At 46.0% G+C, this 18,308-nt stretch overlaps 1 protein-coding gene across 1 annotated transcript in view; it reads right to left on the bottom strand.

The window, feature by feature from the left end:
* Positions 1–795: 795 nt before the first annotated feature.
* BASP1 (brain abundant membrane attached signal protein 1) overlaps positions 796–18,308 on the bottom strand; it is a 185,928-nt gene continuing 168,415 nt past the window's right edge. Inside the window, exon 2 of the mRNA XM_077269698.1 lies at positions 796–2,389. Coding sequence (XP_077125813.1) covers positions 1,669–2,379 — 711 coding nt within the window. The 5' untranslated portion in view covers positions 2,380–2,389 and the 3' untranslated portion in view covers positions 796–1,668. The remainder of the gene's footprint in view (positions 2,390–18,308) is intronic.

Genomic DNA, 18,308 nt, shown 5'->3' on the forward strand with positions numbered 1-18,308 from the left:
CTTGGCAATTTAACACGCAATTTTTTTAAAGAATAGGTCATTTTCTGATGACAATTTCACATTAAATTTTAAGGGGCATTCTCATCTCCAAGATCCTACCCCTATATGCAGTAGGAATCAAAATAATAATATTAGTAAATGCCTCGAATTAGAAATGTAGTATAGTTCTTCTGACTTGCCATGTCACTTACCCCATGTGCGGAGAATTCCAGTAACTTAGGTATCCATAATTACAACCACTCATATAGTGAGTTAGTTAGCCGTTAGTGGTGGGTGACATAGCGAATCAAAAGAACTATACTACATTTCATTTTGGAGACATTTGATACTACTATTTATTGGCATAGGATTTTGAAGATGAAAATACCTCTTTAAATATTAAGAAAAAGCACCTAAAGAAATACCTGAAAAAAAAATTCCTTTTAAAGGAGTAAATTGTGGATTATTTTGTATCGTATGCTCATCATAGGCGTCACCTGATCTTTTGGTGTCTACCACAGAGCAGATAATAATCAAGAAGTATATTCATGCTGGTAGTCAGTTAATCCGATTGCTCATTACTGGTTGGAGAGCTCAAACGCTTTGGGTACTCGCCAGCAGTAACAATACTGCACGTTTAGCCTACAATATCTTCAATGCCTCCTTATTTTTATTGAATTTGTGACTTCATTAAGAATGTAAAAGAGAGTCAATGACAAACTATTAAAAAATGTAGAATTGGGTAAGAATAATAAATGCCTTTAAACTTCTTTTCATTAAAATAAAATGATGAAAAAACAACTCAACTGCTAAGCATGTGTTTCTTAATTATTTTACTTTTATTACTGTTGCACCATTTATACAATTACATATATTTTCAATGCATCCATTTTACATCTTCCGTTATTTTTATGTTTTTTTTATTATTTTGCACTTTTTTTTACATTTTTATTAGTAGCTTGCTTTCCAATGAGTGTTGTGTTGGTGTCTGTGACATAGAATGGAAGAAAAACTGGAACTGCAAATCAACGCAGACTTTTTTTTTGTTTTTTTTAATTATTATTCCACTGACCAATAAACAGAACTACAGGTGCACCCAACCACAGACATGCATTAATTCATCATGAAAAATCTAGGTAGACTAAGTAGAATGAGGATGTTATTACTTCCAAAATATCTGGAGAGGAATTAGAGACAGCTAAAGTAGGTTCCGTTGGAAAAGTTTGGCCGTTGCTTACTGCTTTTAAAAAAAAAAATTGACTGCAAAAGAAAGCTAAGTCCTAAAAAGATTTGATTGCCTTGGCACAAGCCCTACGGGCAAATTCAAAAACATTTCTCCTGCAATCTTATTGCAGAAGGCAAAACAAGAAAGGTATAACTGTGTGTGGAGTTTCCATATTGTAGCTGCTGCTCAGATGTAAAAAATAAAGCAAAAATGATCACAAACATCTATAATCTAAATCTTTCTTAAATTTACTTATTAATTGACATAGTTGGTGGAATGTGCATTTGTACATTTTCTCCCCCACAAAAATACTATTTGGACTTTTATATCATTTTTGGGCATTACATGTACTTATTTCAAATCTAAACCAAGTTTGTTAGTGTAGCTGAAAAAAATATAATCAAAAACAAAGAAAACATCATCGCAGGTTGTTTTAAGTGGTTATTTCAAACAGGCTGTCCATCTTACTCTTGAACTGCTACGGTTTGATCAGAATTAGCTGCTGGGGTTTCGGTAGCTTTAACTTCATCAGCTGGTCCTGCAGGCTCAGAGGCCTTAGTAGAAGAACTAGGTGCTTCAGGTTCTGGAGACTTCGCGGAAGATGGAGCAGCCTCACTGCTAGGTTTTGAGTCTGAAGCTGGAGCGGTCTCAGTTTTGGCCTCTGGTGTGGAGGGAGCCTCAGTCTTTTTGGCTTCCCCATCCTCTTTGCTCTTGTCATCTATTTTACTTGGTGCTGGTACTTCTGTAGGCTGGGAAGTTTTTACTTCAGTGGTAGGTTCAGAGGCTTTAGTGGCTTCACTATTGGCAGCTGGAGCAGGAGATGCGACAGGTGGTTCCTCTTGCTTGGCTACAGGAGGTTCAGCATTCTGAGCTTCCACCTTGGCTTCAGACGAAGCCTCTTTCTTCTCAGAATCAGATTTTTGTACTGCATCCTTACTTGTAGCATCCTTCTCTGCTTCTTTGTCCTCAGTTTTGTTCTCAGCAGCCTGTGGCTCCTTGTCATTTTTCTCTTCTTTATTTTCTTTTGCATCAGCATTTTCTATTGGCTGGACCTCCTCAGTTTTAGTTGCCCCTTCTTCCTCTGTGTTGGCTCCATCTGCCTTTTTATCCTTATCTTTTGATTTGTCATCATTTACATTGTATCCCTTCTTCTTCTTGCTCAACTTTCCTCCCATAATTAAAGCCCTGGAATCAAAAGACGACAAGAAAATGTTACTGATGTACCAATGAGAGGCCTTATATTATAGAATTCTAGTAAAAACACACATAGCATATACGGTACATTCTTTGGATCTTCGTTAAATATATGTTCACATTAACATTATTTAGTTTGCACAATGCTATGTGATATATATTTATTGATCTAAATGACCAAGTGCCCTAAAATCACAGAACAGAATGCTTGGAATGTGCAAAAAGGACTAGATATCTGATATAGTATCTACAAAAGTTACTTATTAGCCAGAGAGCAATTCACTTTTCAGATTTATCTATTGACAACAGAAACATGGATCCCATTATGTTGGGTTTGCATTTGGTAAAAGTTACATACATAAAGTAGACTTTTTCCTTGATATTAAGCAGCTTATTTTACCGGGAAAAAAAGCTAGAAAGTCTAAATAAGGAATTATTAATTTCTGCAATCAATTGTAAAGGTATAGCAAACTGGCTGATTTTAGCTTTCACACAGGAACTCTCCTAATATAATTAGAGTATAAATTAATGCACCCAGGAGTAAATTAAATGTTATGCAATGGTCGCTTTACATCAAAAACTAAAAATTGCAAACTAAAACATATCATAGATATAAAGAAAAACATCAAAAATCATCTAACTAAATATGTAAAAGTGTCCTCATTCTGCCACACAAAAACACTAAAGCAATCTACTACAAAATCCAGGGCTGACTAACTGTCACATTATATAAGCAACTAAACACAATTTTTTAATGTCAAGTGACAGGTAGGTTCAAGCATTATAAACCAGATTTTACTACCACTTTAAGGGTTACTCTTGCGTAATAACACAATCCAGTAAATTGAAGTAACACGTTCTCCAGTATTTAATCAACAATTCATTTCCTAGGGTTAACATAGACTAGACTACACATGTATATTATAGAACTTCATGCTTTAAAAAGTGGTAAAGTCGGATACTGCAGACAAAGCCATGTTTTAGTGTGCTTTAAGATATAAATTTTAGCCTCAATGGCGTTGCTTTGAAATACCAGAACTGGCTATTGGGGTCAAGCTCGGACTGACACACAGGGAACAGTGTCATGATCTCTGCAGGCAGAGATCATAGCAAGCCTATAGAGGGACAAGCTCTCGGAAGATGGAACTATACTGACCATGAACTAAGCCTGCCGCGCAACTAGAAATAGCCAGGTAGCATTTCCTATTTATCGCTAGATGCCCAGCTCTGGCCTAAGACCTAAATAGCTAGCAGAGGGAAATATAAGACCTGGCTCACCTCTAGAGAAATATTCCAAAGAAGACAGTAGCCCCCCACATATAATGACGGTGAGTTCAGATGAAACAACAAACGCAGCAGGAAAATAGTCTTAGCAAATTTGAGGTCCGCTTACTAGATAGCAGAAGACAGATAGTATACTTTCATGGTCAGCAGAAAAACACTAACAAAACACCATCCAGAGATTACCTTAAACTCTGGCATTAACTCATAACGCCAGAGTAGCAATCCCTGATCAACGAGAGCTTTCCAGACACAGTAACAAAACTTCAGCTGTGAACTGGAACAAATAGGCAAAACGAAACATGGACAAAAGTCCAACTTATCTAGTAGTTGTCAGAAGCAGGAACAAGCACTGAGAGGCATCAGATAACATTGTTGACCGGCAAGAAACCACCAGAGAAATGAGCTTAAATAGCGACACCCACTACTGATGGAACCAGGTGAAACAGGAAAGAGGATGACAAGTCCAATTCCACAAGCGGCCACCGGGGGAGCCCAGAATCCAAATTCACAACAGTACCCCCCCCTCAAGGAGGGGGCACCGAACCCTCACCAGATCCACCAGGGCGACCAGGATGAGCCCTATGGAAGGCACGAACAAGATCAGAAGCATGAACATCAGATGCATTGACCCAAGAATTATCCTCCTGGCCGTAACCCTTCCAGTTGACCAGATACTGGAGTCTCCGTCTGGAAACACGAGAGTCCAAAATTTTCTCCACAACGTACTCCAACTCACCCTCAACCAACACCGGAGCAGGAGGCTCAACTGAAGGTACAACAGGTACCTCATACCTGCGCAATAACGACCGATGAAAAACGTTATGAATGGAAAAGGACGCAGGGAGGTCCAAACGGAAAGAAACAGGATTAAGAATCTCCAATATTCTATAAGGGCCGATGAACCGAGGTTTAAACTTAGGAGAAGAGACCCTCATAGGGACAAAACGAGAAGACAACCACACCAAATCTCCAACACAAAGCCGAGAACCAACACGACGATGACGGTTGGCAAAACGCTGAGTCTTCTCCTGGGACAACTTCAAATTGTCCATAACCTGCCCCCAGATGTGATGCAATCTCTCCACCACCGCATCCACTCCAGGACAATCCGAGGATTCCACCTGACCGGAGGAAAATCGAGGGTGAAACCCCGAATTACAGAAAAACGGGGACACCAAGGTGGAAGAGCTGGCCCGATTATTGAGGGCGAACTCTGCCAATGGCAAAAAAGCAACCCAATCATCCCGGTCAGCAGAGACAAAACACCTCAGATATGTCTCCAGGGTCTGATTAGTCCGCTCGGTCTGGCCATTAGTCTGAGGGTGAAAAGCAGATGAAAAAGACAAATCTATGCCCATCCTAGCACAGAATGCCCGCCAAAATCTAGACACAAATTGGGTACCTCTGTCAGAAACAATATTCTCAGGAATACCGTGCAATCGGACAACATTCTGAAAAAACAGAGGAACCAACTCAGAAGAAGAAGGCAACTTGGGCAGAGGAACCAAATGGACCATTTTAGAGAAACGGTCACAGACCACCCAGATGACAGACATCTTCTGGGAAACAGGCAGATCTGAAATAAAATCCATCGAGATGTGTGTCCAAGGCCTCTTAGGAATAGGCAAGGGCAACAGCAGTCCGCTAGCCCGAGAACTACAAGACTTGGCCCGAGCACAAATGTCACATGACTGCACAAAGACTCGCACATCTCGTGACAGGGAAGGCCACCAGAAGGATCTTGCCACCAAATCCCTGGTACCAAAAATTCCGGGATGACCTGCCAATGCAGAAGAATGTACCTCAGAGATGACTCTACTGGTCCAATCATCCGGAACAAACAGTCTATCAGGCGGACAACGATCCGGTCTATCCGCCTGAAACTCTTGCAAGGACCGCCGCAGATCAGGAGAAACGGCCGACAAAATTACTCCCTCCCTAAGGATACCTGTGGGTTCAGCATTACCAGGAGAGTCCGGGTCAAAACTCCTAGAAAGGGCATCTGCCTTAACATTCTTAGAACCCGGTAGGTACGACACCACAAAATTAAAGCGAGAAAAAAATAAAGACCAGCGCGCCTGTCTAGGATTCAGGCGCCTGGCAGTCTCAAGATAAATCAAATTTTTGTGGTCAGTCAATACCACCACCTGATGCTTAGCCCCCTCTAGCCAATGGCGCCACTCCTCAAACGCCCACTTCATGGCCAAAAGCTCCCTATTCCCAACATCATAATTCCGCTCTGCGGGCGAAAATTTGCGAGAAAAGAAGGCACAAGGCCTAATGACGGAGCAGTCGGAACCTTTCTGCGACAACACTGCCCCAGCTCCGATCTCCGAAGCGTCAACCTCAACCTGAAAAGGCAGATTCACATCAGGCTGACGTAACACAGGGGCAGAGGCAAAACGGTGCTTAAGCTCCTGAAAGGCCTCTACAGCATGAGGGGACCAATTAGCAACATCAGCGCCATGTCTGGTCAAATCAGTCAGTGGTTTAACGACATCCGAAAAACCAGCAATAAATCGGCGGTAAAAGTTGGCAAAGCCCAAAAATCTCTGAAGACCCTTAAGAGAGGAGGGCTGAGTCCAGTCACAAATAGCTTGCACCTTGACGGGATCCATCTCAATGGAAGAGGGAGAAAAAATATACCCCAAAAAGGAAATTTTCTGGACCCCAAAAACGCACTTAGACCCCTTCACACATAAAGAATTAGACCGCAGAACCTGAAAAACTCTCCTGACCTGCTGGACATGAGAGTCCCAGTCATCAGAAAAAATCAGAATATCATCCAGATATATTATCATAAATTTATCCAAAAAATCGCGGAAAATATCATGCATAAAAGACTGGAAAACTGAAGGGGCATTAGAAAGACCAAAAGGCATGACCAAATACTCAAAGTGGCCCTCGGGCGTATTAAATGCGGTCTTCCACTCATCCCCCTGCCTGATCCGCACCAAATTATACGCCCCACGAAGATCAATTTTAGAGAACCACTTAGCACCCTCTATACGAGCAAACAAATCAGTAAGCAATGGCAATGGGTATTGGTACTTAACAGTGATCTTATTCAGAAGCCGATAATCAATACATGGTCTCAAAGAGCCGTCCTTTTTTGAGACAAAGAAAAACCCAGCTCCCAAGGGAGAAGAAGATGGACGAATATGTCCCTTTTCCAAAGACTCCTTTATATATTCCCGCATAGCAGCATGTTCCGGCACAGACAGATTAAACAAACGACCCTTTGGATATTTGCAACCCGGTATCAAATCTATGGCACAATCGCACTCACGGTGCGGAGGTAACGACCCAAGCTTGGGTTCGTCAAAGACGTCTTGATAATCAGAGAGGAACTCAGGGACTTCAGAGGGAATGGACGACGAAATAGAAACCAAAGGTAAGTCCCCATGAATACCCTTACATCCCCAGCTCAACACAGACATTGCTCTCCAGTCCAAGACTGGATTGTGAGACTGCAACCATGGCAATCCCAGTACCAAATCGTCATGTAAATTATACAGCACCAGGAAACGAATAATCTCCTGGTGATCCGGATTGATACGCATGGTTACTTGTGTCCAGTATTGTGGTTTATTATTAGCCAATGGGGTGGAGTCAATCCCCTTCAGAGGAATAAGAGTCTCCAAAGGCTCTAAATCAAAACCACAACGATTGGCAAAGGACCAATCCATAAGACTCAGAGCGGCGCCAGAGTCAACATAGGCGTCCGTGGCAATGGATGACAAAGAGCAAATCAGGGTTACAGACAAAATAAACTTAGACTGAATGGTGCCAATGGAAACAGACTTATCAAGCTTCTTTGTACGCCTAGAGCATGCTGATATAACATGAGTAGAATCCCCACAATAGAAGCACAATCCATTCTTCCGTCTAAAATTCTGTCGCTCGCTCCTGGACAGAATTCTATCACACTGCATACTTTCTGGCGTCTTTTCCATAGACACCGCCAGATGGTGCACCGGTTTGCGCTCCCGCAGACGCCTATCAATCTGAATAGCCATTGTCATGGACTCATTCAGACCTGCAGGCACAGGGAACCCCACCATAACATCCTTAACGGCATCAGAGAGACCTTCTCTGAAAGTTGCCGCCAAGGCGCACTCATTCCACTGAGTAAGCACAGACCATTTACGGAATTTTTGGCAGTAAACCTCAGCTTCGTCTTGCCCCTGAGATAGTGCCATCAAAGTTTTTTCTGCCTGAAGTTCCAAATGAGGAGGGCCGGTCAAACTGTCATGATCTCTGCAGGCAGAGATCATAGCAAGCCTATAGAGGGACAAGCTCTCGGAAGATGGAACTATACTGACCATGAACTAAGCCTGCCGCGCAACTAGAAATAGCCAGGTAGCATTTCCTATTTATCGCTAGATGCCCAGCTCTGGCCTAAGACCTAAATAGCTAGCAGAGGGAAATATAAGACCTGGCTCACCTCTAGAGAAATATTCCAAAGAAGACAGTAGCCCCCCACATATAATGACGGTGAGTTCAGATGAAACAACAAACGCAGCAGGAAAATAGTCTTAGCAAATTTGAGGTCCGCTTACTAGATAGCAGAAGACAGATAGTATACTTTCATGGTCAGCAGAAAAACACTAACAAAACACCATCCAGAGATTACCTTAAACTCTGGCATTAACTCATAACGCCAGAGTAGCAATCCCTGATCAACGAGAGCTTTCCAGACACAGTAACAAAACTTCAGCTGTGAACTGGAACAAATAGGCAAAACGAAACATGGACAAAAGTCCAACTTATCTAGTAGTTGTCAGAAGCAGGAACAAGCACTGAGAGGCATCAGATAACATTGTTGACCGGCAAGAAACCACCAGAGAAATGAGCTTAAATAGCGACACCCACTACTGATGGAACCAGGTGAAACAGGAAAGAGGATGACAAGTCCAATTCCACAAGCGGCCACCGGGGGAGCCCAGAATCCAAATTCACAACAGAACAGGTGAATTCCCGGTAGGCCACTGTGCAGGAATAAGCCACTTACACCCCAACCTGAGCAGTAGTTGGCCCAGTATATTTGATTCACTATGTACAGACAAAAGCAGCATCTCATCAGTCATTCCACAAATTACCCAGTTTATTATTATGCAGGAGATTGGAGATGTAATATGTGCATCATGTATCCGAACAGTGGCCCCAAGAATCTATGTAACTGGTGGGCTCTTGGCTGCTCACTCAGGAATGAAAGCAGTTCCTTATCCCATATATCCCCTTATCATTGAATTTTGTTCAGTGTTTCTTATCACAAATATAGATTGCAATATTGTTCTGTTGAAGAAAAAATATTTTTAGACGCTTCTCAATACAATACATGACTATATAAATCAAGTTAGCAAACAGAGCCATAACACAAATACATGTTTTGCTTCTGCACAACATCGGTATTATAAGATTCATATCTGATGAAAATGCAAAATAACAACATAAAAAGAGACGAAATTCAAGCAATAAATATGCACACAGAACTAAACTGACAACATTAGGACAATTGCATTTATGACATCTAGTATGCTAATGTACATGCACTATAGAAAAAAGTTATTACTTTAAAATACTAGCTTTATATAAAAAATATAAATAGCTGCAAAAAATAAAACCACAAATTAGAAAACAGAAAAAGGACTGTGAACTTCAAATTGGCTTGTATTCATGATCATGGAATAATTAATTGAAAGATAAACAGGATTACACTATTAATCAGAAATAAACAAGTAAAAGTTACACAAATTCAACAATTTATCAACAAGGTGGCATCAAAAATCATACAATACTGCTGATGGCTCTCCAAATGCCATTTAAAGATGCCCTCCCATTAAGTTTTTTTATTCACTAAAATGTGTGTATATGCTAATATACTCGCCTACTGCTGCTCTCTCGGGTATCCAGTATTATTTTGCTCCTCTTCTCAGTGATGGCACCGCCCTGCAGACTCTCCGGGTCACACTGCACTGTGTGTGACCCGGACGTGGCTATTCCAATATAAGTCTATGGAGCTTCAGAACAATGCTTCATAGGCTTTTATTGTAAAAGATGTAAAAGAGATCTGTCTCATGCAAACAGTCAGTAGGAGAGTCTGTTGAGCAATGACATCACTGAGAAGCGGAGCAGAATGGTGCTGGATTCTGGAGAAGGTGGCGGTAGGTTAATATATTAAACACTAGATGGTAGGCCGATTCTAACGCATCGGGTATTCTAGAATATGTATGTAGTTTATTTATGAAGATTTTAGAATAATACATTGAATACACAAGATTCGGCCGGCCGCGACCAATTAGCGAAGTGTGGTTTAAATCCCGCGCCAATTTGCGGCCGGTCTGTGCCGCTCGCTGATTGTTCACGGTCGGCCATGTAGTATATAACAGCCCACGTAGTAAATAGCACAGCCCATGGAGTATATAGCACAGCCCACAGAGTATATAGCACAGCCCACAGAGTATATAGCACAGCCCACAGAGTATATAGCACAGCCCACAGAGTATATAGCACAGCCCACAGAGTATATAGCACAGCCCACAGAGTATATAGCACAGCCCACAGAGTATATAGCACAGCCCACAGAGTATATAGCACAGCCCACAGAGTATATAGCACAGCCCACAGAGTATATAGCACAGCCCACAGAGTATATAGCACAGCCCACAGAGTATATAGCACAGCCCACAGAGTATATAGCACAGCCCACAGAGTATATAGCACAGCCCACGGAGTGTATAGCACAGCCCACATAGCATATAACACAGCCATGTAGTTTATAACAGCCCACATAGTGTATAACACAGCCCACATAGTATATTGCACAGCCCACGTAGTATATTGCACAGCCCACGCAGTATATAGCAATGTGGGCATAATATGCCTGTTAAAAAAAAGAATTGAAATAAAAAATAGTTATATACTCACCTTCCGTTGGCCCCGGATTCAGGCGAAGCTGTTACCGACGCTCCTCGGGCAATCCAGTCCCAAGAGTGCAAGACCGCTACGTCATCATCTCGCGAGACCGCAATGCATGGAGCAGTCAACGGAGCATCGCGAGGAGCAGGAAAGGCTGGTTCTGGATCCGAGGGGCCAACGGACGGTGAGTATATAACCATTTTTTATTTTTTTAATTATTTTTAACATTAGATCTTTTATCTATTGATGCCGCATAGGCAGCATCAATAGTAAAAAGTTGGTCACACAGGGTTAATAGCAGCGGTAATGGAGTGCGTTACCCGCGGCATAGCGCGGTCCATCACCGCTGCAATTAACCCCATGTGAGCGCTGACTGGAGTGGATTATGGAGCGGGCACTTACTGTGGGGAGGAAGGAGCCTTGACCCTTGATGCATTGCTAGATTTGTGACATTTAACAAGAAAATACAAATTCGTTAGACAAGAACTTATTTCTTCATGAATTCTGTAATGAAGGTCGTTACACATCCAATCTGACATTTCATTCTATCCTTTTTTCTGATTCTAAAAGATGCTTAAAATATAAAAAAAAGCGTGAAAAGTGTTTGCTCCCTTCCTAATTTCCTGTTCTTTTGTATCTGTTTGTCTAATATTTACATTTGTTTGGTGATCTGATACATTTAAATGTGACAAAGATAATGCAAGTAAACACAAAATGTAGTTTTTAAATGAAGGTCTTTATTATTAAGGGAGAAAAAAATCCAAACCTACAGGACTAGTGTTGAGCATTCCGATACCGCAAGTATCGGGTATCGGCCGATACTTGCGGTATCGGAATTCCGATACCGGGATTCCGATACTTGCCGCGTATCGGATACCGGAATCGGAAGTTCTAAGATTCAAAAAGCAGAAATTCAGCCAATGAGATTGATTCCAAGTGTGGGCACATCCTGTTTAGCATGGAGGGCATGAAACTACTGGCAAGGCTGTGATTGGCTGGTGTAATGATGTCATGATGCAGTTTAAAAGTCGCTGGCGCCATTTTGCGATCACTCTGCTGTGAATTCAGTTAGTGACAGGACGCTGTTTGCTGACTGAGGGACAGTTTAGAGATAGCGATTTGCTTCTTTGTGCTTTCCAAAGGCTAATTTAGCAACCGCTGTGTTCACCTACTATTCACCTTGCTTTTGCCTTGTAGCGCTGTTTTCACAGCGATCTGCAGGGTCTGTGTGTGTGTGTGTGTGAGTGCAGCCCAGTCTCCAGTCTGAGTGCAGCCACATAGGCCATCCATAGTTGGTTGTATTCAGTTCAGGGAGGGTGGTTCATTGCCTCATACTGTTCCTTTTTTTTTTTTTTTCCCAAGTAGTGTAGTCTGCTGCTAATTTATTCAAAAAAATCCTATTAGTGTCTTTCCACCCGTCTCCAGCTAATTTGTGGAAAAACACTACATAGGATAAAGTAGAGGAGGGTTTTTGGGCCTTGCAGCGCCGTTTACGGCTGTCTGCACGGTCTCCGTGTGACTGCAGCTCGCCCTGTAGTCTGTGAGCAGCCGTAGCCTGGTTGTCTCCAGCTCAGGGTTTTTCACTGCGTCATACCGCCAAATCAATTTTCTTTTTTTTCAAAGTAGTGTAGTCTGCTGCTAATTAATTTTAAAAAATCCTATTAGTGTCTTTCCACCCGTCTCCAGCTAATTTGTGGAAAAACACTACATAGGATAAAGTAGAGGAGGGTTTTTGGGCCTTGCAGCGCCGTTTACGGCTGTCTGCACGGTCTCCGTGTGACTGCAGCTCGCCCTGTAATCTGTGAGCAGCTGTAGCCTGGTTGTCTCCAGCTCAGGGTTTTTCACTGCGTCATACCGCCAAATCAATTTTCTTTTTTTTCCAAATAGTGTAGTCTGCTGCTAATTTATTCAAAAAAATCCTATTAGTGTCTTTCCACCCGTCTCCAGCTAATTTGTGGAAAAACACTACATAGGATAAAGTAGAGGAGGGTTTTTGGGCCTTGTAGCGCCGTTTACGTCTGTCTGCACGGTCTCCGTGTGACTGCAGCTCTATCTGTTGTCAGTTCAGCCCCCAAAAAATAAATAAATAATAAAGTTCACCAAACACACCAGTTACACCACTTTACATTTCTGTAGGCCACATTAGCTCATATTAAAGTCTAGTCCACACTTTAGATAATTAGTGCTTCTTATACCTGTTAGGAGGAGTTGCTCAGGAATAAGCACACAAATCCGTTAGTACTTTTCTGCTTATCTTTATCAGTCAACCAAGATGAAGAAGGCAGTGAGTAAGGCACGTGGGCGTGGGCGTGGGCGCGGAGCAGGGAGGGGACGTGGGGATTCTGTGCCTGCTGCGGGCACCGGTGACTCATCAGCACCCACTTTCACCAGGCAACAGTCGTTCATGCGAAGCTTTGTGTCCGAGCGCCGTACACCGCTGCTGCGTGAAGAACAAATTGAAGCTGTTGTCGGATGGATGGCAGCTAATGCATCAACTTCCATTAGTGCCACATCCTCTCAGACACAGAGCACTGGAGAGCAGCCATCTGTCTCTTCACCACCTGCCAAATTGCCCAGGCAGACAGAGAGCCCAGGACAGGAGCCGTCTCTACTTCTGTTCTCTGAATCTCTTGGCTTGGAAACAGGGGGCCAGCCAAGCAGCATTGGAGAAATGGAAGAAGAGGCAGGGTGCAGTGATGCCCAACAGCTTTTTCTGTCTTCCTCTGAAGAGGCGGGTGGGCCAGTGGCTCCGGTCACCACATCGCAGGCCGCATCAGCTGATGATGACACTCAGGTGCCACTTACTGGTGCGTGCTCTGCTGCTGAGACTACCCAGGAGGAGCAGTTGGGGGCAGAGGGTAGTGTAGATGATGAGGTCCTCGACCCATCTTGGCGTGAGGGACAGGAAGGTGGTGGGAGCAGCTCTGAGGAAGAGATTCCCCGTACGGCCCAAAGAGGGAGAGGGAGGGGGAAGACTGCGGATCCTGCAGCCTCCGCTTTGGCACCCGTTAGGAGCATGTCTCTTCCAAAAGCCAAAAAGGGCGCTCCCAAGACTTGCAGTGCCTGGTCCTTTTTTGACACAGTTGCAGATGACATTTGCTATGTCAGATGCAACGTGTGTCATCAAAAAGTCAAAAGAGGGAAAAATGTCAGCAACCTCAATACCTCCAACATGTGGAAACATGTGCGCAACAGGCACCCGGCGGAGTTAGAAAAACACACTGAAGAGGTAGGCCAACCAACAGCGGCAGCCACCACCTCTTCAGCTCGTGTTGCCTCTTCCTCTACCTCACACGCAGCTGGTTCGGCGTCCTCCCAGGATCGCCGTGGAAGAACCTCTGCCCCTGTTGTCCAGAGACCCGCTGTCATTCCACCCGCAGCGCCACTTTCCCAGTCATCCACACACTCCCAGCCCAGTCTACAGCCATCGGTAGTACAGGCATGGGAGAAAAGGCGGCCTTTCTCGTCAAACCACCCACGAGCACAGGCTCTGACTGCACGCATTGCCAAACTTCTGTCACTGGAAATGCTGTCATTCAGGCTGGTGGAGACTGACAGCTTCCGTGACTTGATGTCATTGGCAGTCCCACAGTACAATGTGCCCAGCCGCTTTTACTTCAGCAGGCAAGCCGTCCCTGCCCTGCAGAAGCATGTGGAGGGACACATAAAACACGCGCTACTGAACGCCGTCAGTAGCAAGGTCCACCTCACCACCGATGCGTGGACCAGTCAACATGGACAGGGGCGATACCTTTCCCTCACTGCCCATTGGGTTAATGTCGTTGAGCCGGGTACAGACCGTGCGAGTGGCGCAGGACGTGTCCTGCCCACTCCAAGGATTGCAGGAATCCATTCTGTACGCATTGACTCCTCCTCTTACACCAGTTCCTCAGAATCATCGCTGCAGGAGCCGTCACAGTCCACCTCCACATGGACCCGTGATGAACGTGTACCTGTTACGACCGACATGAGCACAGCCGTGGCCAAACGTCAACAGGCCGTCTTGAAATTAATTTTCTTGGGGAATCGTAGCCACACAGCGCAGGAGCTCTGGAATGCCATCAAGCAGGAGAGCGATGTGTGGTTTGTGCCAGCGAATCTCCAGCCAGGCATGGTAGTGTGTGATAATGGCCGAAATCTGGTGGCAGCTCTGGGCCTCGGCAACCTCACTCACATCCCATGTCTGGCACATGTGCTCAATTTGGTCGTGCAGAGCTTTTTGAGGGACTATCCGGATCTTGATGCACTGCTGCACAAGGTCCGCCTAGAGTGTGCTCACTTGCGGCGTTCCAGCACGGCAAAAGCGCGCATTGCGGCTCTGCAGCGCCGACACCGCCTGCCGGAACATCGCATCATATGTGACCTACCTACCAGGTGGAATTCCACGTTACATATGTTGGAGCGGTTGTGTGAGCAGCAGCAAGCTGTAATGGAGTACCAGCTGCTTCAGGCGCAAAAAAGTCGCAGTCAGCGCCGTACAGACTTCACAACCACAGAGTGGGCCACTATGAATGACGTCTGCCAGGTTTTGCGTCCCTTTGATTATTCCACGCGGATGGCGAGTGCAGATGATGCACTAGTCAGCATGACTGTCCCCCTTATCTGCCTGCTTGAAAAATCACTGCAAGCGCTAAGGGATGATGTTGTGGAAGAGGTGGAGGATGAGGATTCACCATTTCCATCATCTTCTGGACAGTCAGCGCCACGTGGTTCCTCACAAACGCGTAGGCAGGGGACCGTTTGTGAGGAGGATGAGGAGGAGTCAATGGAGGAGGAAGACATCCGTCCAGAGGAGGGAGTTACACAATTGTCCAGTAGTCAGTGTGTACAGCGAGGGTGGGGTGATGACGAGCGGGCAGAGATCACGCCTCCAGCAGGGGACAGCGTTTCTTGGGCAGTTGGCAGTCTGCAGCACATGGTGGATTACATGCTGCAGTGCCTGAGAAACGACCGCCGCATCGCCCACATTCTCAACATGTCTGATTATTGGGTGTTCACCCTCCTCGATCCTCGCTACCGGGACAACGTAGAAAGCCTCATCACACCGTTGAACCGGGAGCGAAAAATGCGGGAGTACCAAGACACACTGGTGAATTCCATCATCTTCTCCATTCCAACTGAGAGAAGTGCTGCTAGTGCATTCCAAAGCAGCTCAGTGCGTCCAGGCCGTGGTGGAGGCTCTGCACAAAGAGGGAGCAGAAGCAGTGCCTCTGCCCAAGGCAAGACCAGTATGGCCGAACTGTGGCACAGTTTTCTGTGCCCGCCACAAAAGTCTACACCATCACAGACGGCTCCAGTCAGCAGGAGGCAACGGTTCCGTCAGATGGTGACAGACTACATGTCTTGCCCTCTTGCTGTACTCCCAGACGGCTCTTCCCCTTTCAAGTTTTGGGTCTCAAAGCTGGATACATGGCCAGAGCTAAGCCAGTATGCATTGGAGGTGCTGTCTTGCCCTGCGGCCAGTGTATTATCGGAACGTGTCTTTAGTGCTGCAGGTGGTGTACTAACTGACCGTCGCATGCGACTATCCTCCGATAACGTTGACCGGCTTACTTTCCTGAAAATGAACAAGGCCTGGATCTCGCCGGAATTTGCCACTCCTCCTCCTGATTGAATAATTAGGTCACTGTATACGTTATCCAGGTCTCCTGTTGTGTTCATCTTTCTACCACCTGAACTTAAATTCCTGGGCTCCAACACCGCCAGTTGAGGCTCAGACGTGCCGTCTGCACAGTCAAAACATACGACCCAGTGTTATTGGGTTTCAGTAACGTCAGCTGATCCCCAGCTGTGTAGCCGGCAATGTGTCATGCGACCGCCACGCTGACACAACAACTGAAATGTAAGGGAATCTGCCCCCCCCCCCCCAAGGCGTTTGTTACTGAAAGAGCCACCTTGTGCAGCAGTAATGCTGCCCAAGGAAAAGGTAGCTATTTTTGTTTAGCTCCTTGCACACGCAGAACTTAACACTTATAAAATGTGTCCACTGATACCGTAAAACCGTCCCGGAGGTGGGACTTTCCTTCGTAATGTGACGCAGCCCAGCCGTCATTCCTACCCCCCCGGCGCCGCGCACCGGCTCCTCAGCGTTGTTTTATTCCGTCCAGGAGCCTGCGCTGTTATGTTATCCCGTGGCCAGGCACACTTAGCGCTGCCCGTCTTCTGGCATCATTTGGTGTCTGGATGGCTGCGCCTGTGCGGCCGCGCTGGCAGAGAGCCCGCCTCGCAGTGTCTTCTGATTTAATCCCACTGGGGGCCTGGGATCCATGGACATGCGCAGTGCATATCTGAACCTCCACCTCTCACTCATTTCCCTATGGCTTCTTCAGACTGTTCGGTGTCAGCTGGTCCCTAACAGCATGCCACGGCCGTGACACCGCACAGTCTGAAGAAGCCATAGGGAGATGAGTGAGAGGTGGAGGTTCAGATATGCACTGCGCATGTCCATGGATCCCAGGCCCCCAGTGGGATTAAATCAGAAGACACTGCGAGGCGGGCTCTCTGCCAGCGCGGCCGCACAGGCGCAGCCATCCAGACACCAAATGATGCCAGAAGACGGGCAGCGCTAAGTGTGCCTGGCCACGGGATAACATAACAGCGCAGGCTCCTGGACGGAATAAAACAACGCTGAGGAGCCGGTGCGCGGCGCCGGGGGGGTAGGAATGACGGCTGGGCTGCGTCACATTACGAAGGAAAGTCCCACCTCCGGGACGGTTTTACGGTTGCAGGGGACACATTTTATAAGTGTTTAGTTCTGTGTTTGCAAGGAGCATGATGAAAAGAGCCACCTTTTCCTTTTGCATCTTTTGTGCTGCACAAGCTGGCTCTTTCAGCTACAAACGCCTTGGGGGGGGGTTAAAGGTTCCCTTTCGACTTTCTCAGGCTTCGGCCTACATTGTGTTCCTCTGCTTTTCCACCTGTCCCTGGGCTCCAACACCGCTAGTTGTTGCCTGGTAGTGCTGTACGCACAGTCCCAACAGTCGCTCCTCTGTTATTGGGGTTCAGTAACGTCAGCTGTTCCCCTGCTGTGTGTGTGGCAATCCCTCCTACCTCCTCCAACCTCCTCCTCCTCCACCTGTCCCTGGGCTCCAACACCGCCAGTTGCCGTCCAGAAGTGCTGTACGCACAGTCAACAGTCGCTCCTCTGTTATTGGGGTTCAGTAACGTCAGCTGTTCCCCTGCTGTGTGTGTGGCAATCCCTCCTACCTCCTCCAACCTCCTCCTCCTCCACCTGTCCCTGGGCTCCAACACCGCCAGTTGCCGTCCAGAAGTGCTGTACGCACAGTCAACAGTCCCTCCTCTGTTATTGGGGTTCAGTAACGTCAGCTGTTCCCCTGCTGTGTGTGTGGCAATCCCTCCTACCTCCTCCTCCCTCCTCCAACGTCCTCCTCCTCCACCTGTCCCTGGGCTCCAACACCGCCAGTTGCCGTCCAGAAGTGCTGTACGCACAGTCAACAGTCCCTCCTCTGTTATTGGGGTTCAGTAACGTCAGCTGTTCCCCTGCTGTGTGTGTGGCAATCCCTCCTACCTCCTCCAACCTCCTCCTCCTCCACCTGTCCCTGGGCTCCAACACCGCCAGTTGCCGTCCAGAAGTGCTGTACGCACAGTCAACAGTCCCTCCTCTGTTATTGGGGTTCAGTAACGTCAGCTGTTCCCCTGCTGTGTGTGTGGCAATCCCTCCTACCTCCTCCAACCTCCTCCAACC

The sequence above is a fragment of the Ranitomeya variabilis genome, chromosome 6, assembly GCF_051348905.1.
Source record: "Ranitomeya variabilis isolate aRanVar5 chromosome 6, aRanVar5.hap1, whole genome shotgun sequence".
NCBI lineage: Eukaryota > Metazoa > Chordata > Amphibia > Anura > Dendrobatidae > Ranitomeya > Ranitomeya variabilis.